The following is a 27,540-nucleotide window of genomic DNA, read 5'->3' on the forward strand; positions in this document are numbered from 1 at the left end:
GTACCTCTGTTGTGACCAGCATAAAGCTAATCAATTACACATTTGGGGAAAAAAAAAACTGAAGCTGTTTGGCAAGCTTTACAGGCATGGGGTGCAGCTGATTTCCCCTGTCCGCTTTCAGTTTGTAACTGCCTTAGGGAAAGAAGAGGAAAGCAGCAGCTTAAGTGTATTCAGTGCTCTCCTAAAACCCCCCAAACCTCCAAAGCCTTTGTTTTGTGTAGGTGTGTCCCAAGTAATTAAAACCCATTAGCTGCAAGAGGTGAGAGATCCAACAGCTTTAACGTGCGGCAGTGGATGCTTAACTTCCATTTTGTTGTACAGATCCCGTACTTTAAAACCAAATATTTTCATTTGAGGACTGCACTTCTTGAAACTCACAGGACCGCTTCAAACCATAAACAAAACGAGCAAGAAAGTCAATAGTGTGAGAAAGCATTTAAAACAATTTTATTGGAATGATACAGGAATGGTTAATATTACAAGTTAAATCCTCATTGCCGGCCATCTACATAGGAAAAAAAATAGAAACGAACAAATTCAGTTCTTGCGCCCATCATTAACCTAAGACAGGTATATGAACTAGAAAAATAGCAGATAGGCAACACATTCCTAGCACTCCTAAATTCAAGCAAGGTATCCGCATCAAAGTTAATGCGCATTTTACACACAGCCCCACAACAAAGAAATATTTCAGGTATTTTTCAGTTTGTGTTGGTGCCTTGTTCCCCAGACAAAGAAATAATTCAGTCTTTCTCAACAGAGCTTTCTTAGGAATGCTGATACAGTTTGAACGCTACCATATGGCAAGGATGGGGGACACGACGAGGGAAGTGACTTTGCTTTCTTAACTTGGCAGTTTTCTTGACCATCAGAAACAGAGGCTGACCTTGTTTCAGCATGTTTGGGGTCGCTGAGCTGACACAATTTGGCAGCGACTTTCAGTTACAGCTTCTTGAAAATAATGCCTGTAGTTCACAAAACTCACTTTCCTTACACAGGAAACACAGCAAATCAGCATGGCTGTATAAGTGACTCGTGTCAAATTCCACTTTCTTCACAAGATTTCACGGAGTATTTATTCTTAAATACTTTCTCAAAAACTTGACCACTGATTTAGATAGAAAAAGATTACACCAGCGTTAAGAAAGAAAAATCACCTCAGTTTAAAAAGGCGAAATCACAGTGAACAACAAAAATCAGACACCGGGCTTAAAAAGCAACCCAACTTCCACAAGATCTTAGAAATAAGTTTCACAAAAATTCGGTAATCACCGATAAAGCCTGTTAATGAAAAAGCACAAATGTGTGTGTAAATCTTGAAGGTAAGGCAACATTAATCTATCCATATATATTTTGATGGCGTGCTTGCTTTTTTAAGCACAAGCTCCAAACCAACTCCCTGGCTCCCAAATCAGAACAGATAAAATGTGAAATAAATACGATTTTAACTAGCTTGGCTCTGCGCTTGATCCCGATCGCTCTGACATCTGTGGGAGTTTCCTCACGAACGCTCTAGAAGCCGAGCTGCGCTCCAACCAAAGCAAGAAGCTGCAGCTCTCTTTTAACAGATGTTGACAAAACGAGCGGTTTCCCTGCATGAACAAAAGCCCCAAAGAAATGCGAAGGAAGTATTTAATTACTGCACTTTAGACCGTCTTTGTAAACCCGAGTTTTTACTTTTACCCTGCTCCTAATTCCAGACTTTAAAGCTCTGAACTGTGAACCAGGTTATAACGTCTTCAAGAAGCACTGCGTACATCGTACAGCATAAGCGTAGATTAACCGCGTTGTCATGATACACTGCAGCCTTCTGCTGAACTGTGCCACCTGTTTCTCCTCCTTCATAAAGCCAAGAAAACCAAAATGTGTGTGTGCAGAGCAATTAGAAGGAGCCTCCAATTACAGCAAGGACTAATTACCTTTCTAACCGTTTTTTGATGCTTTTGGGGGATAAGTACATTATGTGGTGCATAATGCATTTTAAATTACCCACACATTTTTAAAACCTGTTTCTTATCCTTGAGGGCGCTTGTAATTATTTGTGTTTTCGCAGAACACGGCCAAGAAATCCAGGCTACCTCGCGAGCACTGGGAGGACAGACAGGTTGATATTGCACGTGGTAAATTCACCAATACAAGACACTTGAATAGGTTCGCGGCTCCTGTAATAGCCTCATGATATGGCAATAGCAATGGAAATAAGTTGTTAGACCTTAAAAAAAAATCTTGGATAATTACAATAGCTCTTGCTGTTCAACCATTTAACTTTACTAATTTGAAAAAATACTATTTTAATCTACTGACTACTTGAGCATGCATTACGATGCCTAGTACTATAAGCAGTGTGAATTGGTATTTTTGTAGAGAAATACATTAAAGGCGCTCACCCTTACACAGGTAAGGAAATGCCATTTCTGGCCATTTTGGCTTATTTGCAACATTGCCTGGGAATTAGGACATACTTCTTCGATGTGCACTGCCTCTTGCACGCAGACATGTACTGAAGGCATGCTCAGGCAGCTAGCTGTCCTGATCAGCTTGCCAGTGGAAAGGCCGTCCAGTGCCCAAATCCCTTTTTCTTTGTCAAAAGAGCCCACGTGGATCACTTAAATGAGAAATACATGGCATTTTTTTAGTTATCATCTGTACAGCGTGTTACAATACAAATCTTAAATACCCATCCTACAAAAGAACAAACGTAACTTCCAAAAGTGACTGCAATGGTTACACTACACAACACCACCTACAATTTCATCCGAAACCAGAATCTAAAGAGGCCGAAAATCACGGTGTATTTCCGTAACGTTTTTGAGGCAACTCAGGCACTAGGTTAGTATCTGACCAGGTGTGAGCTACTGGTGCTTTTTTTCCCATATTTTAAATAGCTGGATCCCTAGGTATAACCACATCTGCATTATTAGTACAACGATAGTTTTTTGGAGTTTACACAAAATAGACGAATTGCCAAGACAATTTAAACTACGTGAAAGTCATTCGTGTCCGATTGCTTCAGTTTCCTACGCGTACAACTCAGTAATAATACACCCTGTGCTTTCTACCTTTATGTTCACATTTTCGTATCGTGTTCAAATTTGCATTATATACGGTGAATGCTGCAAGCACCAATCAAATGTTAGAAATCACATCTATATTTCTTGAAGCAGAGACAATTTTACTATTTTATAAAAAGCTGTGGAAATTCCCTTTACAGAACATTTAAGGCAGTTGAAATTCATGCTTGCTGCTTCGCCAGCGCTTCAGCTTCCTGAAAGAGCAGAACAGAAATACATAAATTAGTACTTTGTGAACGATGGCAACTTACACACACCTGTGTTAGGCACCAACACATGACAAAAAAACTGCAGTAGTACACGATTAAGAAAAGAACAGCACGGAACCCAACTCAGAGTCCCCACTGGCTACAATTACATTATAAACCAAGTCCCATATGGTACTGGATTAACCTCCAATTCTGACCTAGCTCGAGTAGGACTTGCAGGAGTGTGCTGGTTATTCACCTTCCCCCTGCTTCCTGGCACGCACGCCCAGGGCCGGTTTTGACCACGAAAGTTTATAACAGAAGAACAGATAAAATGAGTTACGCCTCATTTCGTGTTACGACACGAGAACTATTTAGAGGTCAAAGACCTTCTGAAGAACTAGGGATAGATAAGAATATTACATATATAAGAAAAGAGTCTCCACATTGGGGAAAGAAAAAAAAAAAAGGTATTGGGAGAGATATTATTTATTTATTTTTAACTAAACACAACCAGACTACCAGCAGCAACCACTGAGCTTTTTGCCTTCCAGAGGGCTGATAAGCAGGGATGCCTTCCTTGGGAAGGGCTGCTGCTTGCCCCCTGCTCCTCGTGCCCAGGGCTCTCAGCCCGCAGCTCTTTGAGGGACCTGGTATGGAGCTGGTGCCCTTCAGCTATGTGAGAACGCTCCTGTGAAGCCGCCGAGAGCAAGGGGGGCAGCTGAAGCAGGTTAGCAGACACACCAGAAGCCCCTAACATCTCTCAGTACATTTCAGAAGGATCATTAAAAAACAACGGCCTGCATTTTTGAGTCTTTGGTTTCCGTAAGGCGGTCACACAAATGGGAAAATAACATTACAGACGAGATGTAAAAGGAATTTCTTTTCCTGAAAACGGTTTCTACAAGCATCCTTCTGACTGAAGATCAATTTAATTACCTGTTAGCAGCAACGTGGCCTACAGAAGGATGAACAGAGTCACTGCGCTCTCGCTGTGGCCCTTCAGGGCGGAGAGTGTGGTTTATTTTAAAGGAAATCTGCTAAACTTAGCTTTTACGTAATGAGGTTGTTTGCTTTGGTGACTGCACAGAAATACTAAAGATAACGGATTGACAACATCACTGTTAACGTGAGCCGGTATGGAAAACAAAAACATTTTAAGAAAAAGGGGGAGGACTAAGAAGGAGAGAGGACGCAGGCAGTGACCCCAGCCTGCGGGGCAGGAAGCCCCACGCATATCTCTGGTATCTGTTCCTGGCTGCCTGCCCACGCGCGTCCCATCGTGCTGCCTCTCAGCGCAGGGGCGTGGGAAGGGCCTCGCTCGCTCGCTGGCACCGCTGGCCCAGGTCTGCCGAGCTCCCCGACCCTGCTCCGCGCCGCCGGCCGCACCGCGCGGGCCAGGAGCGCGGCCAGGACGTCGCCGCGTGCCCCCGCTGCTCGTGCCGGGGCACCCTGTCAGCTCCCAGCAGAAAAGGCAGGCGAAAAGGGAGAGAAGACGAGAGAAGACAACAAAGCCTGGGGAAAAAATAAAATAAAGAAGTGCTTCTTGAAACGGTAACAAAGAGGAGATGGTTCTCCTGGCTTCGTAGCAACTCCGTTAGCATAAGCAGTACGGAAGTGACACCTAGCCTCTTTCTTTTGTTTTCTTTTTTGCTTAGAAAATGCAGGATCAAATAAATATCTTCAAAACAGGCGCCGCTAAGCTGAAGAGGATTCCTGGCATTTCTCTCATTCCCAGGAACAAACCACCCGGGCTCAAAAACAGTTATTTGCATTTCCATGCTCGCTTTCGAGCCCTTCTCTTAATTTTCTTTAGCATTAATGCTGGAACTCTGCATTCGCAATCACCTTTCCAAATCAATGGAAATTGATGGAAATGGACCTTTAATGGAAGTTTGCTGCCAAGGCAATCCTCTCGTGCAATCGCACACAGGTTGGGCCCCCGCTCCTCTCCCTTCCCCTAGCAACATGCACGATATTGTTAACTACACCATTAGAGCCAGGCGGCAGGCGGCTCTGCTCGAAATGCCAATTTCAGCATCTACAAATCAGTTTCTCCTCCTTGGCAGCAGGCAATCAGCTTGATTTGCCTTTTACATCATGTAATTGTGGGGTGGATCCCGCAAGCCAGAGCAACTGCAGAACGCGCTGGGCGCAAGGGCACTCATGCAAAGGTTATCTTCACCGGCTCCAACGCGCCTCCCCGAGCTGCAGCAGGCAGTGAAAACACAGCAGAGAACAACTGCGTTCATGTTCCTCCTCCTTAGAACTCCTCTTTTTCCCTTAGGACAAATCAGGGCAACTAATAACCAAGCAGACCGTTTCTGCCAGAGCACCCATGTAGGAGGTTAGGAAAGCGGTGATGTTTATAGATGTTACAGAGACAGATGACCCGATTCGGTACGGCACCAGCTGCTCTCCGGTACCACTGCACTTCCCAAACCTCGCACGTGAGGGTAAATGCGAGGGTTTTCCTGCCCCCCGTGGTCTCAGGGCCGCCTTCTCTCTCCTTGGCTCCATCCTGCTCTCTCTTTCGTGCAACACTGTGCAGATGTTCCGGGAGATTCAAACAGGATTGAAACAACTATCGCGCTGTGTGCAGCTGGGGCACACATCCCAGGGTTTGCTCTCTGCAACCCCGGACGAGGCAGAGTGTTTCCTCACTGCACCACTCACTAGTGGAGTTACCGCTAGAATTAGCTTGGCTCCCAAACTGTCTGTTTCAGTCTGACCTGCAGCTTCTAGTGCTTAATACTAGCTGATCATCACCCACCTTTAAAATTAGGTCTCTGAGTGATGTGCACACTGTGACCTTCAGCTCTTACATGACTAAAGTTGAAAGGAAACAGCGTGTTTATCCATTGGAACAAGAAAACCGAAGTGACCTGGAGGATCCTGCTGCCCTCAAGTGAAACGTATAGAGCAGGCTTGTCCTATCCGATCAAAATCAAAAGGAGAATTCCAGCCCATTGCATCCGCAGAGCAGCAGCCCAGTTTGTAATTGGCAAGGAAAACAAGGCTTCAGATAACAAGCTGGAGGAAAAAATTACTCTGAAGTAAGACCATATTATTTCAAAAACAGTGACTCTGGTTTCAAGGTATTTTCTAGTACAAAAATCTCAACAGAGCTTCACATTAATCAAGTTTTTTTTCACTGTATTGAAATAATTTGTTTTTTTCATGGCAATATCTTTTCATCCAAATTTCTTGTGCATTCGTCAGTACAAATATTAACTGTTCTTTCTCTTGTTCCAGGAGTGTGCAATTGAAAAAAAAAGAATAAAATCTAATGGTAAAACAGGTAATTAATACTAGTGAAGAACTCGAACCAGCTCTTTTTTTCCAAAGCGATGAAAGCTTTTCTGTTAACTTGGAAAACTGCAGGGTGGCTCCACAGTGAGGATACCAAAAGAACATCAGTACTGAACACGGAGTTTTTCTGGTAGAAGGAGGGGGAGGAAGATACCTCCAGGGAACGGCGCATCCTCCAAATAAACCAGCACATAACAACAGCGTGTTGCTGTGATGTGGAAGCCTAAAAGCTGGTCTCTGGAGACTGAGTATCAGGCCAGCAGGGAGATTCACTGGGACAACCACAGAAACATGTGAAATATCCTGCCAGGAGCAGAAAAGAACAAGGTATAAAATGCAGGTTGTGGTTTACTGTGATGAATATACACACCTACCTTTGAACCAGGCGGCGCAGTCAAGCCTAAAAACGCATACACCGCGTTATTCTCTCGAGCTTCGAAGAAGGCTTCGTAATCCTTCATGACGGGGTTGAGGGGCGGGGGGAGGAAACAAAAGACAGAAGTGTTAATTTTGAGAAATAATCGCAGCACAATTTGTTGTGTTACCCAACCCGCACCGAGCAAACTGCTTCCTGAGGCCTGATGCAAAATCGCTGATACCGCAGGGTTTTACTGTCCGAAAAGCGGCGAGCTGGGAATTTCAGGATCTGCAGCAACAAGGTGCTGCTGTGAGGTGCTTCAGCCTCTCCCGAGGCGACAGCCTCTAGAGCAATCCCTGGGCTGCCCTCCTCCAGGACCAGGCTGAGCCCACACCTTGCCATCAGAAACTGATGCCAGGCACCGATGTCCGCAGCTGCCGTCACTCATTGGTAACAGCGACTGTGCAACCGTGGACAGTGACTCTTGGAAGTTAAATTCAAACTCGCAAGCTAGGATTATACCTGTTCTCATCACGCTTTGCCCTTAATGATTAGCCTACACAAACGAATGAAATCAGGGCAGCCTGCTTGTTGTAAAACCGTCCTACTCACGTGCTGCAGACGTACAGCGGTTGCTGCAGCGTCAGCCCAGTCAGAGCATCAGCCTCGCGAAAAGGTGCACGGCTCTGCCTCTCGCTGTCTGGCACCGTGTTAACACGGGCATTGTGGCTGCTCTACATATGCACACGGCCACCTCCCAAGAAAATTAAGCTGAAAGCAATGAAAGAATAAGAAGTACCCTTCTCTGACTTTGTTGAATTTGAGAGAGAATGCAGTTGGGTATGGTTTACAAACAGCACAGCTTGGCTGTCTGCTAAGTGAGGAAACAGCAAGCAAAAAAAACCCCAGCGTGGCTCAGCAAGAGCAGTTGCCAAATACTGACCAAATGAGCCCAAAATGTTTGTGCAAGTCCACTTGCTGCCCGAGTTACCACATACTTCCCAAGCTCCAGTTTCCAAACTCAGCACATATTTGCCCTGTCTTCCCTTTTCTGCCCTTCTGACTGGAGCAGCAGCACGGGCTTTCCGCAGCTCTGCTGGGGAATGTTTTGCTGCAGGAGTCCTGGCAGAGAGATCCCCGGGGGAGGCAGCAGCTCGGAGCAGGCTCAGTCAGGGGCTGAAGTCGGGGAGGGAGCTGCCACTGAGGGCAGGGCGCTCTGCATGCCTGCTGCAAGCCTGAGCAACAGCAAGGGCTGCAGGAGCTGCGGCGTGTGCGGGGCTGGGGCGCCCCTCAGAAGGGGCCGGTGCGGCCGGAACAGAGGAAAGTAGAGAGAACCGAGCGCTGGAGCCCAGAGATCAGGGATGTCAAAGTCCTGCTCCGTTTGCACACCGAGCATTCGGGTGCCGGTTTGATACAAACGCGTACGACTGTGTTAAATCCTCCTGAAGCCCCTCTGGTGACAGCCCTTGCTATGCGCTGGGGCTGCTCGATAACAAAGGGGGTGTTTATCTCGCCGGCGCACAGTTCAGCAGGCCGCTTTGTAGCATCCAGCAGGAAAGGAATGCCTGTGACTACGGGGCAGGGTTTGTGCCAGCTCGCTGACACACGGCGCCTGCACTCACAGCCCTGCCGTGCGGCCACGCACAGCCCGGTGACGCTCAGCTCGCCCCCACCTCTGCCAGTTCCACCGCATCCGATGAGACAAACAAGGAAGTCCATGCTTGAGGAGAAGCAAGCGAAGATGTAAAGAGGTTCAGAACAACTTCTGCCTTTCGGAAAGCTGAACCGTAGGAACTTGGACCCAGCTACGTCAATTCACCAAACTTCAAAAGGTCAAAGTGGCACCTGCCAAAACTGGGGGGATGAAATAAACACAGGGCAGGAACCAGCCTGAAACATCTATACCCTTCTCCCTGAAATTATGGCATAAAGAACTCGCATGGGTTGCAGCCGGGGATCCGTTAGGAGCATCTCTGAAAAGCAAGCATCCAAACTTAGCAGCGTAAGGTTTTTCTCTCCCTGTCCCACACGGCTGCGCAGCAGCGCCCGGCTCTGCTGCACACCCGCAGCAATGCAGCAGAAATTTCGGCAACAGGAACAACTGCACAGCCATCTGCTTGCATACCTACAGCTCTGGCGTACCAAGGGAGGAAGGTGATACCGTTGACAACTGGACTTCCTACCTGTACAGAAATTTCTGCCTTTTTAATTTTTTTTTCTTTTTCGATAGAGATAATTGAACAGAGCTTTTCAGCTCCTCATGACTCGCCCCTTCTCTGTTTTCGGTTGCAGACAGCCATTAATCGCTACGTTTGTCACTCCACGCCAAGCTCTGTCCACGTCCAAGCCATCAGTACCAGTTTGCAAGCCAAGCGGTACATTAGCTCACTGTGGGCACTATTTCAAGTTCTGCTTTTCTTACAGACACACAGGAAACGGCAGTGCGTTACGAATCACCCCTGTCACTGGCCACGGAATCACCTCGCAAAGGTTCAGAGCTGGCAGACTCCGAATTTCAGGCTCTGAGCTCAGGACCAGCCTTAGAAACGACTTAGAAACAAAGCCACAGCACCAGAACAACGCACACTGTGAGCTCTCTCCAGAAGATATCAAGTTTTAAAAATAAAATTAACAGTTAATCTAATAACCATTCGAGCATGGCCTGCTGAGTACAAGTGCTGCAGGGCAGCATGCTTTCGATCAAGCATTAAAATAATTACAGGCAGGAACTGCATTCGCGACATGATTTTTAATCTTTTCAAAGCACTGCAGTAAGTGGACCGCAACGGGCTTCATTTTGCAAGCAGTACCCAAAGACTCATCCCAAGGATCACAAAACTCATCTATTGCCGTGGGAGGCATCGCTTCATAGGAGCACATCTTTTGGGAGAGGAACAAGGGACCGGAGCGATCCGAAATCCCCGCGCAAAGCCCCGTGCAGGCAGAGCGGCTCTCTGAGCTTGCTGCAGGTTGCTGCAACGCTGCCAGATCTCTATAAAGTGCTGCAAAACGGCAGCACGAGGACAGGGGGAGGTGACAATCAGCCCGAGCCGAGCCTTACCCCGAGGTACCGGCTGTCGTTGAAGAGCCGCGGCGGCAGCGGGTTGCCGCTGGCGGGCCGGCTGTCCTCCGGGACGTTCTCCCGCATCCATTTCCGATTCTCCTCGTTGGCGGCGATGTCCTTTTCCTCAAATTCAATTTTGTTGGCCTCCAAGAACCCTAAAACATCTTGTTGCTGCTTTTTAATCTGTCAGAAAGAAGGGAGGGAGAGAAACGAACAAAATCAGTCAAACCCTGCTGCCGGTTTTGCAATTCCGGGGTTCAGTGCAGAAAGAGGGGGGGTACAAAACCGGCTGAAAATGAAAACTGGAAGAAAATTCTCAGAAAAAAAATAAGTATCTTCTAAAGAGCCCCACGCGAGGGGCTGCGGGTGATGTACACACACAGCACGGGCCTGAAGGAGGTGGCGAAGGCACAGCCCTACCAGCCGGGTGGGCCGGGGGCTCGGGGGAGGCAGAAGCCCTTTTCTTTGTATATCTCAAGAAGCCTGCAACCCAACGTAGGTGCTGAATGCAGAGTGATTTAACAACCCCTTCCCTAAATGAAGGGCCGGTCTCCAGCAAGGCTCACAGGGTGGGTTTCTTCACAGGAAACCCCCTGACCTGTCTCCAAAAGGATCGAATGGGCTGGGGTAGGGGCGCTGCCCCTGTACAGACGGCAGTGCTGTGAGCTTTAAGGGTCTGCACGGCCAAACCCGGGGCTTCCCGACACAGACCGCACCGAGTCTCGCCAGCAGTCAGGTCCCAAAGCAATTTTGGGTCCTGCTTCTCTGGACAAGAACCCGCCGAGCTCTGCCCCCACGGCCTTGCCTGCCTGCAGGAGAGCTCTCGGGCGAGACCCCACACCGACACAGCTCGTCCCCCGCGTGCTCACGCGGCACTCGGGCGAGAAGCGGGACCTGTGAAACAAAGCCTGTGCTGGCCGTGGACAGGAAAGGTGGTTTTTATTACTGTCATACGTGAATTATTAACTTCCTGGTGCAGAGACGTTCTGCTTGTGCTCTGGTCTTCCTCTGCATGACTTTAGCGCCGTAAGGGAAATTATAACCGTGCGCATGCAGGGAAACAAGGCAAACATGTGACTCCGTGGGAGATTTGTTCCCTTCAGAGAGGTCTGTGAGGAACCAGGGCAGGCAGATCCCTGTCAATCTATCGCAGTGCAGCACCAAGCGACCTCCCTCCAGCTCCCTTCGTGCAGGGTGCGGGAGCCGCAGCAATGAATCCCTGCCGGTGTGCTTGTCTCGGGTGCCCACCCTTCAGCAGAAGGATCCAACGGAGTGACGTTGCTGTGCATTAGCAAATTTTTTTTTTTTTATCATGGCCGAAAATAAATAAATCGGCCAGGTTAATCTCGCCCCGAGGAGGCCATTCGTGTTACAGGCTGTGCGCAAGAGCGTTTCTCAGCACGCTCGCATCCACCGGTAAGAGACTTCCTCGTTTGCCTTTAATAACACGGGTCATAGCAGGAGGGGAAAGTTTTTCTCCGTTGTGTTATAAAGGTCAAAGAGAAAGGAGGCAGCACTTCCTTCAGCAGCTATTCCGTAGGACTGGAACACGGGAAAGGTCCCTGCAATTGTAAACCGCTCCGCCGGCAGCCAGCGTTCAAGGCTACGGGCCCACCTGGGAATAAACGGAGGCTTCTTCCTCCCCACCTAATTACCCTTTAATTAACCGTTTCCCACCAGCTGCAAATTACAGATGAAGCCAGATCCCATTAGTCTCAGTTCTTTAACTTGCAAAAAAAAAACCTCCCGGCTTGCCGGAGCTGTTTGTTCAGCGGCAGGTAGCGCGACGGGGTCCGCGCTTCGTGGCTGCGGCCGACAGCCCTCTTGGCTTGCCCGGCAGCAGCTGCTGGAGAGGGCCTTGTGCTTATCCTGCCAGAAAAGGCACCATGCGGGAGGCAAATGTGGCATTTTGGTTCCTGCCTATGGTCAAGGGAGGTAATCCTCCCTCCGTGGCGGTGGGAATGCCCTGGAAGGAAAAGGAATGGGTGCCGGTACACGGGGAGCGTTGCTCTGAAACCGCAGGCTTTTGGCCAAAGAAAGAAATGAGTCGGAGGTTTCAGAGGCGCCGCCTTCCTCCCGGTTCTTCGTACAGAGCATTAAAAGCTCCAGAAACATGGCCCCCGATGCTGGGTGGGACAGTCCACGGGGCTGCCAGACGGCCCTGCTCTACGCGATTTTGTTTAGAAAACCCGCGTTAATCTCAGGCGCTGGGAGGGAAGCGCCCGAAACAGAGCCGCAGACGCTGCTGCCGCCCCGGGGTGCTTTGTCTCGCCGGACAGGGCAGGCGCTGCCCCGAGGACAGGAGCCTGGGAGCTGGTTCCTGCCGCCCGAGGTTGGGAAGGAGCGAGGAGGGAGGACGGGCCCGACCTTCAGGGGGTGCTCACCGACAGGCAGCTCCCTCCGGCCTCCCAAAAAAGCCCTGGGAGCTCCTAACCGGGCACGGGCACCGCTCGGCGCGCTTCCAGACACTGCTCCTGGTGTTGCTCGAACAACTGCCGCGTCTGCAGCCGTTCTGGCCCAACGCTGAAAGGAAACGTTCAGCCAAATTAATCTGTGTTCGCTCGGGTTTGGCTTCAGCGTCTGCTCCACGAAGAGAAACGGCTTTACGGAAAGCGACAGGAGGTTAAGCAAACTCGTACCCCAGACCTGCAATCTTCTGCATACAAAACCTTCACAAGCAAGATCGGAAGCTCGTGGTTCCAGCAGGTTTGTTTTTAAGAGAAATTCTCACGTTTCAAGGTTCTCTTCCTTTCCAGTTAGAAGGCAGCCATGAAACATCAGCCTTTCAACAGAGAACGTGCAGAAAATAACACCACGAGAGCAAGCAGCTAGGATCGTGAACGAGTATTGTCCCTCCTTGGAATCCACACCAGAAGTTAATTTTCTGTTCCAGGATGTAGCTGCACCCCTGGACGACAGCAGTAACATAGGAGAAACCACGTCAAAGCTGTCAGGAGCAGGGGTGGGTGATGCTGGGCAACAAATCGTATCCATCAAAAATGGAGCTTCAGCCCCAAAATGGGCAGAGCACTTCCCACACAACGCTGTGCCACTTCTGACTCAAAATGGTTTTTCTCCTTCAAATCTTTTCTAATAATAATAATATAAAAAAAAAAAAAAGAGCGCCAATATCTAGTGTTCTCTCACCAAGGCTAACCTACACGCGTATCGATTTGCAATCCAAGGCTCTCCGTTTGTTTTAGCAAACACTTCCAACTATAGTAAAAACCCGTCCCCGTTATTTGAGCTCACTTCCAAGGAAGAGATTCCACTCGAAGCAACTTGCCCCGAGCAGCAGGCATCTGACAGCGCTGGGTAAGGCGCCGATGCGCTGCCGGGACGAGCCCTTCGACCAGAGCAATCCCAGCTCCTGCGGCAGTGCAAGAAAACGACGTCAAGCTGCCGGGATTGCCGAAACCTTCCCCGGAGCAGGTCCCGTAGGAGCAGGGCAGCTTGGTGGTTCAGGACCAGCCGGAGGGCAGGGGGTGCTGCTCGGGGTCCTGCGAGCTGCCCGTGCCCCAGCCCGCCTCCCTGCGCTGCCCCGCTGCAAGGAAACCCTTGTTTAAATGTGTTCCTGTAAAGGGCTTCAAAGACATTTCTTGTTTGGCGTACGTAGGCACAGGCGTAGAAAAGAATAGCCCAGTCTGCGCCGCTGGCCAAGAAGGGTTTTGTTTTTAGGCCTTGTTATTTTTTCAGTTTATAAATAAATTCCCCGTTGGACAAGAGACGTGTTTTGGAAGCCTATTTCTGGCCCCTGGAAGCCTCGGAGCCCGCAGCCTGAGCTCTGCGGCTGCCCTCACCCGGCGGGCGGCTCTGGCACACGGCGCGGGGCATTCCCGGGGGCCCCGCATCCTCACTTTCATGCAGGGAAAAAACACAGATTCTTTTTTGCAAAGGTACAACTCGTCCCTCACACCGAACGTGTGCCTGATGTGCCCTCCTCCCAGCCCACAGCCGAGAGCTTCCCCGTTGTTTCATTTCGCTTTTCAAAGCAGCACCGGGAGAAGGGAGAACGGGGACAGCAGAGCGAACCCCGAGTTTAGCTTAAAGACAAAAACTGCTTTAAAAGCCTTCTGAAGGTGGCTCAGCTCCGATCTGAGCCCCGAACGGGGCGAGCCCAGCGCCAGACGATGCCAGCAAGCAGCGGCCAGCAGCGCATCCTTTCGCTCCCCGCAGCCCGGGCGGCGACCCCCCGAAGCGCCGTGCTTTTGGGGCGCGGGGCGGCGCCGGGAAGGCCGTGCCGGTGCCAAGGCACAGCAGCGAGCCGCAGGGAGCCCCGCCGGGCTGCCAGGGGCCGAGCTGCCCTGCCCCGGCCTCGCATGCCCAGCCCGCGGCGCAGACGGCAGGCTAAATATGTCCAGCGGCAGCGGTGGCTTCTCCCTCCTCGCGTGCCTGCGGTAACACAACTGCTATTCGCGGCTGCTTCTTGGGATTTTAAAAAAAAACACGTGTTCTTTGTTTTTTGCATGCTGTTTTTTTCACGTTTCTGACGATAACGCCCTCCTCATCCAGGCCGCTGGCGCAGAAGCTGATGCTTGGAAATCAGCTGCAGGCAGAGCGGGGATTTCAGCTCCCGGTACCTTGCAGGCAGCTCCCCGCAGCATTTTGAGGCCAGGGGCTCCTGCCGGCCCCACGAAGCTCGCACCCCACAGCCAGGGCACCACAGCACGCCTCTGAGCGGGCTCCTTCCTGGGCTCCATCAGAGCTTTCCGTGGTTCTGCTGTAACATTCAAGGATCCAGGTGTTTGTATACAAGCTGCGTGGTTTCCGTTCACACAAACAAGCCGGATTTTTTTCCCCTTACCACCTTAAACTTCAGAGGCGCCAGCTCCGGCGGTGCTGGCGGTCACCATCGCTGTAAGCTGAGGCCAAAGGGTGGAAGGCAGCTGCAGCACTGAAGGGCCTGCTCAGAGCTCTGCAGGACGTCCGTGGGTGTCTCTCTCACTTCCCTCTGCCTGGTAGGACATCCACCTATTTTTAGGCCTGGGCAATTATCATCGCGAAGCTCCGACCACTTCTTTGTCTGACTATTTTAAGGCACGCGCGACACGCGGCAAGGCCATCGTTGGCTTTCGCAGCGCCGGGCTTCTGGTCTGCGAGGAACGACGAGGACAAACACACTAAAACCACCACGAACTTACGTGACCCAAACCGAACACAAGGGGCTGGAAAAGCTCATACTGTACTCGTGCTTCTTTTTGTTTTGTTTGTTTTTTTCCCCTCCAGAAATGAGGCGGTGTCCAGACGGGCTCTCTCTGTACTCACTCTCTCCCTCCGGGACCGCCCGTGGCACATCAGCACCCGTCCTGCACAGCTCCCCAGCGGCTTCGCCTTGCGCTGGGATGCCCCCAGCGGCTTTAAAAGCTGCTGGCGTGGGCACAGCTCTCACCCCCGGGTGTCCCCTGCCCCACAGGGCTCGGGCAGCAGCCAGGCTCCTGCTCCACGCCTGTGGACGCTCAGGAAAAAGCCCAGGGCTGAAAGGACGCAAAGCCGCCGCTCAGGGCGGTGTTAGGCGAAGGATCCAGGCTGGCGAAAGCTTTTTGCAGCCCAGCCTGAAGGCTGCATCGCTTCGGGAAGCACACGGTCTGCCCGCGGCGCGGCGTGCCCCGGAGCCGCCCACCTGAGCAGAGGGCAAGGCCTGCGCCGCCCAAAAGCGGACCGCAACGTGCTCCAGAAGCTGTGGGAAGTTACATAAAGGGAAAAGCTGACTCACGAGAACAAAAATAAGAGCTGCTTTTAGGGATTACAATGCCATTTTGAGCGCACTCGTTCAATAACCCGAGGCCTGAAACTCTGCTCCATCCCACATCAAGGAACTCCGAGTGAAGAGGCCGCGGCGCTCTGACGCACAACAGCCCGTTGCACCGAGCTCTGCTGCGGTCAGGCTGGAAAAGTTACCGAAACGCCCTAAAGGCGTCACAACCCACCGGCTGCCCCACATCAGAGATCTGCTCGGCCGCTTTCCTCCCGCGGCGGCCAAAAGCAGATCCCTCTGCCCATCAGTCAAGCGCGAGGCCGAGCAACATTTCCTTATTTATATCCCCGCGGCTCCTGGCGAGCAGCTGCAGCCGCGCTGCCTAATGAAGGCCTGATTACTTTTTAATGTGTTTTAAGCTTACTTTCTGTGAAGGCACCTGAAGGATTAATGCTGCGTTACGTCCCAAGCCGAATTCGGCTCTTAACAAATAACATCCAGGCACCTGGGAGGGCAGGGCGAGACTCCGCTCATCCCTTTACACCTGCTTCTCAAGGGGCTGTTGGGGTGCTCCTGCATTTCCAACACGCAGAACATCTCACCACCGCCAAGACCTGAAGATAATCTATAAAAGTCCCATTTAATCAACGTCAGATTCTGCTCCGGGGCATGGAAATGAGCTCCGTCAGGTGAAAACCCGACTCGGTTCCTGCTGAAGCCACCAAAATCAGAAGCAAATCTTTCTTCTCTTTCTTGGCCCCAGTGAAAAGCAGGGCGACGTCGTGCACGCTCCTTCAACTCTCCCCCATACCTGCTGCCCCCCAGGTGGTTTTGGCTGCTTTTCTCACGTTCCCCAGACCACCAAGGCCCACGTACCACAGCAGCAGCTCCCGGTTGGTCTTGCCCAAGGGTCCAGCTCGCCACGAGCCCACCGGCCCGAGGCACAACCCGCACAGAAGCGGTCTGGGTGGCCGAGCAGATGAGATGCAACCTCCTGGCTCCAACCCCCTCTCTTTAGTCAGGATCAGGATATCTGTTTCCTCACCAAAAAAAGGAAAAGCATCCCTCCGGCGTTTGCTTTAGAGGCCCCTGTTAATTCTGCAAAGTGCCAAATGGAAGCGGTGTGGAAGTCAGGATGCCAAACACCCCGCTCTGGGGCAGCCGCAGCCCGCTGGAGCACTCCGAGAAGAGAAGTAATGCAAAACGTTACTGCAAGGATTCACCACAAATACGAATTGGCTTACGGTGCTACAATTTGCACGCATTTCTCTCACGTGTTTCGCTTTTTTGAAGACATTTTCCCTAGTTCAAGGCCGTGGAGCCCCAGGTAGGCTGTGCGGGGATCACCCTGGGGACAGGAGCTGCAGGGTTTGGAGAGGAGGGAGGATCACCTTACCCGTACCCTGCAGGCCTGAGCTTTGCTTCGGATGAGAGCCTGAAGAAGCGGGGACGAGCTGCAGAGGCACGGCCCTGCGCTGGCACCGTCCTCACACCACGAGGTGCCGTCCTCACGCTCACTCCAAGCTGCTATTGCAGCACGACATCAACTGACCTCTGGCAATTTTCTCAGCCGGTTTTGTGGCATTTGACTCTCCCGAGCCTGAAAGCTGCTCGCCTGCTCCAAAACCAACAGAGAGCGAGCCTCCTACCGCGGCAATACAGGCCCCATTATGCCGGCTGGCCATTAACGAGGCGGGAGCCGCAGCACGACCTCAGCCCCGCGGTTACGTGGACCCGTGAGGGCTCGTGGCACGTCCTCAGCCAGGAGGAGGTTTGGCAGGGCGGAGGAGCTATAAAGCTCTTCAGGGTAGGCCACCCCTGCCACAGACTCCTCGGGTAACTGTGGGGGCACCTTTTGCACCTCGCAGCGTCCGCCCCTAAGCTGTTCGCAGTAATTTCACTTTTCCAAATCACTTGTTTGCTTCGGTATTTGCGTGAGGGATCATTTCTGGCTGTTCCTACCACCAGGACCAAACAAAGCCCAGCCCAGCCTCGCAGACAGGCATTAAACGTTGACCACAAGGCAGCTTAACACACACACGACCGATCAGCCAGCCAGTCAGGCTGAGCACCACGCGAACAGCTGAAAACTCCCCAGAACACAACAAATACCGAGGTGCTTGAAAGTTCTCCCCGTGGCCAAGACAGAAGGGGGAAAAGGCATTGCGGGTGCCTTCGCAAACCCGACTGTCTGCTCCAGGAACTGTACAAAGAGCTCGAGCCCTGCAAAGCCGGATCTCCCCACCGCTGTCCGCCTCTGAGCCTGCTTCTTTCAGCCCACCTCGCTCCAGGCCAAGACGATTCCTCCTTTGTCTTCCTTGCCGTACAGGGGCTCCGGGACAGGCCGTAGGCGAGCATGAAGGGCAGCAATTAGAGCTGAAGAAAACCAGCGGTGGTCACACGTCGTCCTGCCCCGAAGGCCGGGTCTCTTCTGCCTGCCAGCACCCGGCTGGTGGCTGCTGGGGAGGCAGCTGGGGGCAGCCCCAGGTCGCCCTGCACCACAGCGGCACGAGGCTGCAGGCTGGGGGTTGCTTTAGCACACAGAGAGACTAAATTAACTGACCAGGCTGAAGGTTTACAGCATTAATTGCCGTTTCGCTGCCTTTGTACTGCCAGGTATTCATTACCTTTAAATGAAACTTGCTTTGAGAAGAAATACGGTACGACCCGGGGATCCTGCTCGACACCCAGGTGCTCCTGCTCCGTATCACCTTCCGCCCTCGAAGAACTCACACACCAGAGGCGCCATTTAGCAGAAGTCTTTCAGATGACTGCGAGGCTAACACCAAACCAAATAAATTATCCGAACAGAAGGAAGCTTTTTTTTTCCTAATCAAGAATACCCACCTACCATAACAGAAAGCTCCCAAGAGCTGCCCTCTGCCCGCCAGGAGCAGCAGCACTGCCCAGCCCCTGCTGCCTCGGCCCCGAAGGCTGGCGTGGGGCTTTGCTCTGCGGGGCACCCCTCGGGTGACATCCTAGAGTCGGGAATTCCAGGAACAGCACGTTTTTCCATTGCAGTGAGGTCCTTCCCCACAGCTCTTCCCACCCACAGCCACCGGGAGCTGCCACCACCCACCCCACCCCACGGGCAGGGCATGGCGCTGCTCACACCACCACCGGGGCCACCCCACAGCCTCCCGCGACGTCCGGCGTCGTGTTGGGTTCACTCTCATCACCCTGCTGTCGTCTTCTCTTGCTTTTCAAAAACCACGGGCTTCCTCCTGCCTCCGTGCAAGCTAGCGTTCGCATACCACGACCGAGCCCTAAGACAAACACGAACTGCGTTTTATTTTCTGAAAGGCCGAGTCCCCCAGCTGCTGCATGCCGGAGGACGGAGCTCTCCACGCCCGGGCGAGCAGCCAAGCGAGCTGCATTCCCCTCGTGTTCAGCCTCATGCTGGGCTGCCGGCAGGACGACGGCTGTCCTAGCACCCTCCACGCTGCTAATCCTGGTCCCACAAAAGACCCAGCCGTGGATCCAGCTGCTCCTCGGTTCGTACAGGTGTCAATTCCTGCAGCGAGCATCCCCCAGCAGAGCTTTCAGGACCTCCTCTGAGCTTTTCACAGTGCGTGCAACTCAAACCTCGGTCCCCTGCAGGAGAAGCGGAGTCCTTTGGCCGCCTCCCGACACACTTTAACGCGGTGAAAGGAAACAGAAATTTAGAGGAAGGCTGCTTGAGTCCAAAGGTCTCACGGAGTTAGCCAGCAGAACCATGAGGTGCTTATCTGCGCTGCGGGGTGGGAAAGAATTGCAGTTCCTAATCGGGATTATCAGGTCGCTAACAAGCGAGTTTGCAAACCTGCCCCTTTTTATTTTGTGCCTCCTTTTTTACTTATAAATATTGTATTTCCTGCCTAGGGAAAAAAAACAAACCCTACACCTATTATCCATAAATCAGCTTCAGTGCAACTTCACTTCCATCCACGTCCCCCGAGAAAGCTTTGGGATGTATTTTGAGTTACCGAGAGTTACCTGTTCCTGGCCCTCTCCGCCAGCTGCTCTGGCCGAGCAGCCTCGCACCACGCACGCAGGAGCGATCTTAAACAAGCGGCATTAAGGATTTCCTCAGTAAAACCTTGCCCTGCTGCAGTCCGTGGCAAAGCTCCCAGCGACGTTCCCGCTGCCAAAGGTTCATCCCGCGAGGTGAACACAAGATGCGCTGTTTAAACCTGCCTGGAAACCACGAGTCTCATAAAACCGGGGCTTTATGTGAAAACCATTAGTGTTTTCCCCGGGGGCTGCCTACTTGCTGTTTACACTGGGCTTCGCCAATTCCTTTCGACCTACGGCAGCAGGGGTTCTGATAAATCTGCCTTACTGTCTAGGCCTAAACGTGATGCATATCAGCGTCTGCTGCTCGTGCTGCAAAGCCACGATGTTCAGGAGTCACCTGTCTGTGGCATCACTCCCTTCTGTTTCCTGCGTACCAAACACCCCAGCCCCGACCTGGAGCCCACGGAGGATTTCATTACGATGTTAAGTAGGAGACCTAACGACAAAGCTTCCCTGTGCAAAGTCTTTCAGTGCCCAAATGTTGACATTTCGGTGTCTGCCCGCTGCTACCGCGTAGCCAACAGCTTCCTCTGACACATCTGACAGCCCTGCGCTGAACTGCAGCTGCTCAGAAGGAAAGCAAGAGGAGAATTATTATTAAACCTCTGCTATTTTCTTCCTGGTTTCTAAGATACAGGGGACAAATACAGTTAAAAGTTCCTCCCATGTCTGCAGCCTCTCAAAGCATCTGAGTCTGCGAAGCAGAGGTAAGATCCTAATCGCATCAGTATGCCTGAATGCAAAACAGATCCGCAACCCGTTTACATTTCGAAGGAAACTTCTGGTTACAAAGCCTGCTAACGCTGCTAGAGCTGCAGGTATTTGTAGTAAACACCAAATTAAAAACAAACCAAAAAAATCCCCAACGCACACACACGCTTTTCTTCTCCATCAAACATTTTTTCCCCCGGACAACACGGTCTCACATATTTTCAGTGCAAACTGCTAACATAATTTTGGGAGCAGAGCCAGGCTCGTCCAAGCGCAGAACAGCTCTGCTGGGTCAGATCCAGCGCTCGTCCTCCCCAGCGTCCTGCCTCCACCAGCCACAGGCTCCAGGGGGGAGCACGCCGAAGGAGTGAGCACGCAGCACTACCCCACGTTGCCCTCTCCCAGGCTCACCAACACGCAGCTCTGAGTCAGAGGTGCAGTCATGATCTTTAACCGCCCTAACAGCCCTTCACAGATTTGTTTTCCCCCTCCATTTGTCTCGCTGCTTCCTGAACCTGTGCGCTTTTCGCCACACGCAACGCCCTCTGGCACGGCGTTTCTCTGCCGAGCTGCACGCTGCCAAAGGAGGCACCCAGCTTCTCCCCGCTCTCCCCCCGTTGTTGTGCTGCGAGGAGTCACCGGCAACCGCTTCCTCTTCGTTCTCTCCACGCCGGACGTGGTTTTTCTCTCTTTCTGTGCTTTTTCAGCCCCCTCTCTCTGCCACGGAACTCCACCTTATTTGGCTGTCCTCGTGCAGCGCTCACTTCACGCTCCCCAGCATCTCTTCTGGCGTTGGCACACTGCTCGTGGCGATCGTCCCGGCCTAACAAAGACACAGACCCGCCACAGATCCGTACAGCGCTACTGTTTTAACTTTGCTCTCCCCGGTCCCAAGAATTCCCGACATTTCGCCTGCTGTTTATACCAGGATTTTGTAACCAGCTTCGAGCCCTGCACAGGTTGTTCCTTCCCACCGGTGCCTCCTTCGGTGGGCTGCTCACACCTCCGTCACCTTTCTCGTGTCTCTCCGGGTCGCCTGGGACTATGCCGACCCGCACAGACCTCCGTGAGATCCTCCTCGTAACTCCTGTGTGCTGCACGAGCTGCCTGCAAGTCACAAACTCTCAATCATTATCCGCTTTATATCACTGAAGTGTAATCGATCGTGCAAGCCAAGAAAAGTCCTTCCCTCTTATCCCCCAGCAGCTGAGTTTCTCTCTGGAAATCCGGCTGCCTTTGGCTCCTCTCTTTGCCCTGGCTCCACCGCACCTCAAACAGCAAATCCCTTGACAGGTAATACTTGCAATTTCACGCTTGAGCGCCTTCAGAATTTAAGGCATGGCAGTACTCACGCGTGCGAAAGGAGCCCAAATAAAATTATCCTTCAGATATCTAATTAAAGAAATCACCACATCCACTCCTCACGGGGAAATCAGAGCCCAACAACAAGCTGTAAGCGGGAACCAAAGACGGCCTCAGCTGCACTCAGACAGCATCAGCTCTGCCTCGGGCTGCAGCTTGACGCTGACCCTTCCTTTACGTTCTCTTCTGGTAGCTTGAACGTCCCCTTCCCACCTTCTGAAGCTGAGGCGTGACAGCCTCCTGCCGTGCTGCCCTGACGAGGATGTGCTCCTGGACCGAGGCTTCCTCCGGAGCAAACAAGAGCAGCATTACAATTAAAACTCTCTCAGGCTTGAGGAAGCATCTGATGAGCAAAGGTGCTTGACATTGAATCGCAGACTGAATGTGGCCGGGGCTACAGAAACGTAGCTGTGCTTTGCTGTGTGGGTAGGAGCGGCATGGGGCACACGGAGCCCCTTCAGCTGCTCCAAACCGCAGAGCTCCCGTCCCTCTTGCCGAGATGGGAAGCCCTCATCCTCAGCCCTTCTCTTTATCACAAAGGCACTATTTTAGTTCTGCCTTGAGCCTGAACAGCTGATACCTATCGATGTGCGCCTGGTTCCGTTGGTCTCCTCTTTCCCCGCTCCCTCTTTCCCTGGGAGGAACGAGCGTTAATAATAGCCTTGCAGAGGCTCTTGGTTTTGGCATCCTCCCCTCGTTACACGCGTGCCAGTTCTACAGGAATCTTCTGCGCCTAACTTTAATGCCTCGAGACAGGAGGACTTCCTTGCTCGGCTCTGCAGACGCTGCAGAGGTGCTGAGCACGGACCTGGCGCTGCACGGACGCGCCTGGGGGGAGCCGGGCGCTGGGGCAAACGGTGCAAGGTGAGGGTGCTCAGCCTCCGTCCCGGACCGGCCCTTCCTGCTCCAGCAGCACGGGGGGGACAAATCCTGACCCCCTGCCTGGGGATAAGCACCGGGGTGGCTGCAGACACAGCCGGCAGGCAGTCCTAACAAAACCCCTGCCAGGCACAGCTGTGGGGCGTCATCCCAGGAACCGCCTGCATTTAAGCGCGGTAGAACGTTTTTTATTCCGATACATTCAAACTTTGGCAACGACTGCAACCGATTTAATCTTTGGCTCTGTTAAGGGTTTGAAAGCTGTATTTTAAGAAAAAAACATTCGACTTATCTAGAGTTGGGAACAATGATACAAAAAAAGGGACAGCCACGAGACAGATGGAAGGCACCCCGGCCGTCTCGCTGGATTCATGTTACGTATCGTGTCTTCCACCCCGAGAGCTCGAGCTCAGAACAAGTCTCGTTCTGGAGAGAGAGCGGGAGAGAGGAAGTTTGGTTATCACTGGATATCCCCGAGGCTGCTTGCACGGAGCCAGCTCCGTTTGTCACTTTTGGGGGATTGCCGCAGAAGCAGGGAGCAGCCTCGCCAGCCCTCGCAAAGCCCCGAGCTGCTGCAGACAAGGAGGGAGAGAGCAGGTGGGCACAGACAGCCCCGCTCATTCCGCCTCCGAGCCGCTCTGCCTCAGTCCCAGCCCAAAGCGCTCTCGAAGGCGCTCGCTGCCAGCTGCACATCCGTGGCACCACCAGAAGGTGCTTCTGGGGAGGGGAGAAGAAGAGTAGGCGTCACGGCTAGCAAGTGTCTGCACGGCAGAGCGCAGGCTGCCTTCCTCTGCGCTTCCTGGCGGGCGGGGAGGGGACCCAGACCCCTTCCCGAACAAGAAAACGACACAAAAGAAACACCAAGCCCCAAACCCTCCCATCCCTGACTCTGCAAACGAAAAAATAAACTCAGACTTCCTCTCCTCTGTAAGCCACCCCCAACCAGCGGGAGCCTGAGATGTGCCGGGGGCCGGATCCGGAGCCGCACACCATCCAAACTCGCGGGGGCTTCCCGCACGCCGCCGCGGCTCACACCGGGGCACCGGTGCTCTCAAATCCTCTGGTGGCAACTGGTGCAGTTGCTGGCAACAAATGAGGGCTCGCGGGCCCGAGAAGAATTTAAACAGCTGCCTCCTTCCCGCAGGGCATCGACAGAAGCGGCAGTCCGGCTGCCTTCGGCAAGGCGCGCGCAAGTTCTCCTGGTGCTGCAGGGAAGCCGGAGCAACGTCCTCCCCAAACAGAACGAAGTACCTAAATGCCAACGGAGTAAATCACAGACCAGAGCAATTCAGCCTCTTCAGTCCCCGCATCCTTCTTCCCGCAGCAGGAGTGGCAATTACTCCCTGGCCTCTCCTCCTTTCGCCTCTTAGAGGATTTGAACAGAAGCCCGTAGCCAAACTCAGCCTCCCAGCCTGCGCAGTCCCCGCTCGAGTCAACGCTTGGGCGCCCCTGAATGTGGCATTTGCGGCTGCCATTTCGCGTTCGTGGCCTCCAACACCGCCTCGCACTGAGGAGTGCTGCTCACTTGGGCTGTGCGTCCCTCGGCGAGGCTCCCGGATGGCCCTGGACCCCCGCGGCCGGTGCCTGCAGCTCCTCGCCGCAATTCCAGCCAGCCGTGCTGCTTTGCCCCGGCCTGGGGCTCACCGGCACAGAGTCCACCCCGAGGAAGAGCGAAGGAAAAGGGCATCTGCTGCTTCGGGACTTCCAAATTCAGCCTTCAACTGAGCTGTAACCACGACGCTCTGATTTCCTGGGCGAAATCCAAACAGCAGGCCGGAGCAGGACTGCAGTTATAACATCTTGCCTGAGCCCTCAATGATAAACTTTCGGTACAATCGGTTATCTTCACCTCTGAGAAGCACAGCGACAAACCACACCACACACCGTCACCTTTACCTTCACCACCCGGGCTATAAAGCAAAACCCACGAGCAAACACAAACCCCGGGCTTTGCAACCGGCGAAGCACAGCAGAGATAAGGCCGTGTACTTACTAACTCCTGGCGCTGGAAACCGGGCAGCTCAGTCACACTTCGCACAGCACCACCCGTGATGAGACACCACACGACACAGGCACAGAGGAATTAACGGCCAGGCATACTTCACCAGAAATCCCTTGAAATCTACTCTGAGGCGCCTTTGCTTAGACACGAACATCCTATAGCAAATTCCCCTCACAGATACATGCTATTGAATATAAACATTACGGAGAAGGGCGCCTCGGGGAAACATTTTATGCAATGTGATATGGAAAATTATCCTGCAGAACAAAGTATTCCTTTGCCAATAAAAGACCACAAAATTTGGGCACCCTCCAAGACTCACAGCCTGAGGCTGCAAGGTGCGAAGCAGCCGCAACGCCTTTCCCCTCCGGTGGGAGATAACGCTTCCCAGAGCCCCACGAAAGCTCCACCAACGTACAGAAACCACGCAGTCATTTTCTAGGAAGGAGGCGCTTTCATACTTATTGCCGGTTTGCTTTTACTCCAGCAAATTTACCTTTCCAAAAACCGAAGTAACCCCGCGTCGGGTGCTGCTGGCGGTGCAGAGCCATCGTAGCAGGAGTGAGAGCCGCCTGGCAGGGCTGATGTTACCCAGTTCAGTCGCTGCACTGGAAACGACTTTGACTCAGTTCCACCCCTCTGCAGCAAACTGGTGAGGATTTTCCATTCCCCAAGTGGATTATTTCACGTTCAGCAGCCGGTAAGGCTCCTCTGGCCTCCGGGCAAAGCCCCTCTCACCAGCGGCTTGTTTTAAGGGACAGGAAAACGACTGATTCCCATCGGGCGCCTTTCAGGCGAACGCTCAAACTTTCCCTTCATCAAGGTGCCTCTCTGTTCTGCTTTAAGTTGAAGCATCAATTAAAATTCTTATACCAGAAAGAAAACAGCCACCCGGTGAGGTACGCTCGAGCCCTGCCAACAGAAACACCCTTGGTGTGCTGAGTAAACCGAGAACGTGCAAGTCCTGCTCATTACCGCGACACCACTTCAGCTGTACTCGCCTTGGACCTGGGCTTGGGCATACGTATGTAATAAAACACAATTACGCGTATGTTTTGCTTACATTTCATACAAACAGACCACGCCAATGCTAATATCCAAATTCCACCGGCAAGGATGCACGAGGGACCCTAAAAGGCAGGGAGGGGGATGTTAGCACTGAGTCTCGTGACACGCACAATCCACGCAGACAAAACACCATGGCAGATACCACTTAGCAAATAATTAAAGGCCTCATTTAAAACCAGGTAAATGTAGTCAAGATCAGTGGCTGTATCCCTGGAGCTTAGTGTCGCTACGCAAACCCAAAATCAATAACTGCCATTAAGAGGTCACCGATAAGAATCTACAGCAACAGAGTCCGTCAACTGGAAACCTATTAACAGCTGTATTAGAAAGGACGAATTACATTTCCAGTTTGCTAATGACTGCTTCTTTCCTTCTCGCTGATAATTTTGCGAGAAGCCAGCAGAAATTCCTTTCGATCCCCCCCTCATAAATGAGCCACTCAGGATTTCAAGGCACTTTCAAGACCGGCGTCGGACAATCATCAGCTTTCCGTCACCGGCGTCAGCGTGTCGATGTCAGGAGCAGCACCGAGGCCCCCAAAAATGACGGGGGGAGAGGGGCAGCGCGGGGACGCCCGAGGGACGCGCGTCTGCTCCTCTCCCCCAGCAGCGGAGCCCAACGCGGGCTCGCCCCCGTCACAGCCTCCAGCCGCACAGCTCACCGCCGGCTGCTTTTGCTGCTGAGGACTGGAGATCTGCAGCTGTGCTGACGGGGGAAGGAGAATTCAGTGCAAGAGGCAGGGTTTTTTCTTCCTCCTGGCTGTCACCGGCCTCTGGCAGCTGGGGACCCCGCACCTCCAGCAGGCTGACACGGAAGGGCACCACGAAGCCGGCGGCTTAGCCCCTACCTACGTGCAGCAGAAGTCTCCGACCACTACCTGTATTCTTTGGCATCCTGCACGTCTCTTCGACACTCACGCTAAACGCGACAACCCCCCCCCCGGGATTTTAGGCTCGAAGCATCTTCCTCACAGAAATCTGGCAATCTTCAGGGCGCTGCCGCTGAGCCGGGTCCGGCCCCAGGCGCAGACTCGCACTTTTTTTGTTCGCCTTGCTCTGGGAGGGGACACACAGACACAGACACAGACACACAGACACACAGACACACACACAGCCTTCTGGCCGAGCCCTGCCGGCAGCACAACCCGGTGCCGGCCCACCGGTGCCCGGCCCGGCTCCCGGCCGCGGTTCATCACCCGACACACGGCGGAGCGGCCACCGGAACCGAGCCGGGCGCCACAACTCGGCCATCAACTTCGGCAACACGGCAGGAGCGGCGGCGTGCTGCCCTCCCGCACCCGCTGAGGGGGGCAGGAGCCCCGGCGGACACGCGGGGCCGGCGGCTGCAAGCACGGCTCCCCCCCCGCCCCGGGGCTGGGCGCTCCGGGTCCCGCACCGCGCCCCCCTCCCCAGCCCCGCAGGGCCCCGGCCGCCTCACAAGTTTCCCGGCTCGCCCCTTACCGCCGTGGAGCCGGAGGAGGAGGCGATGTAGACCTTGATAACCATGCTGAGGGGGGGGGGGCGAGGCGGCGCCGGGCGGGTGGGTGTGTGAGGTGAGGTGAGGAGCCGAGCCGAGCCGAGCCGAGCCGGAGGCAGGCAGGGAGGGAGGCAGGGAGGGGAAGGGAGGGAGGAGGCTGCGCCTCGCCCCGCCTCGCCCCGCCGCTCTCACTGGGCTGCCGCCGAGGCAGTCACCGCCAGCCGGCCCGGAAGAGGGGAAAACGGTTTAAAAAATTAAATAAATAAATAAATAAATAAAAAAGGAGGGGGTGGGAGAA

General features: G+C 53.1%; 1 protein-coding gene across 2 annotated transcripts; it reads right to left on the reverse strand.

Moving 5' to 3' along the window:
* Positions 1-423: 423 nt before the first annotated feature.
* SH3BGRL (SH3 domain binding glutamate rich protein like) lies at positions 424-27,473 on the reverse strand. Of its 2 annotated transcripts, none has more exons than XM_083797492.1 (4): positions 27,227-27,473; positions 9,991-10,176; positions 6,946-7,026; positions 424-3,265 (listed from the first exon to the last, which is right to left on the reverse strand). In XM_083797492.1, exons 1-4 carry the CDS (start codon positions 27,269-27,271, stop codon positions 3,233-3,235), a joined length of 345 nt encoding a protein of 114 aa, XP_083653618.1. In that variant the 5' UTR covers positions 27,272-27,473; the 3' UTR covers positions 424-3,232. The 2 variants fall into 2 exon arrangements, with proteins under 2 accessions (XP_083653618.1, XP_083653619.1); XM_083797493.1 differs by lacking the exon at positions 27,227-27,473 and adding an exon at positions 20,867-20,914.
* Between the last annotated feature and the right edge of the window lie 67 nt (positions 27,474-27,540).

This window comes from Anser anser (genome assembly GCF_964211835.1).
Source record: "Anser anser genome assembly, chromosome: 13".
Classification (NCBI taxonomy): domain Eukaryota; kingdom Metazoa; phylum Chordata; class Aves; order Anseriformes; family Anatidae; genus Anser; species Anser anser.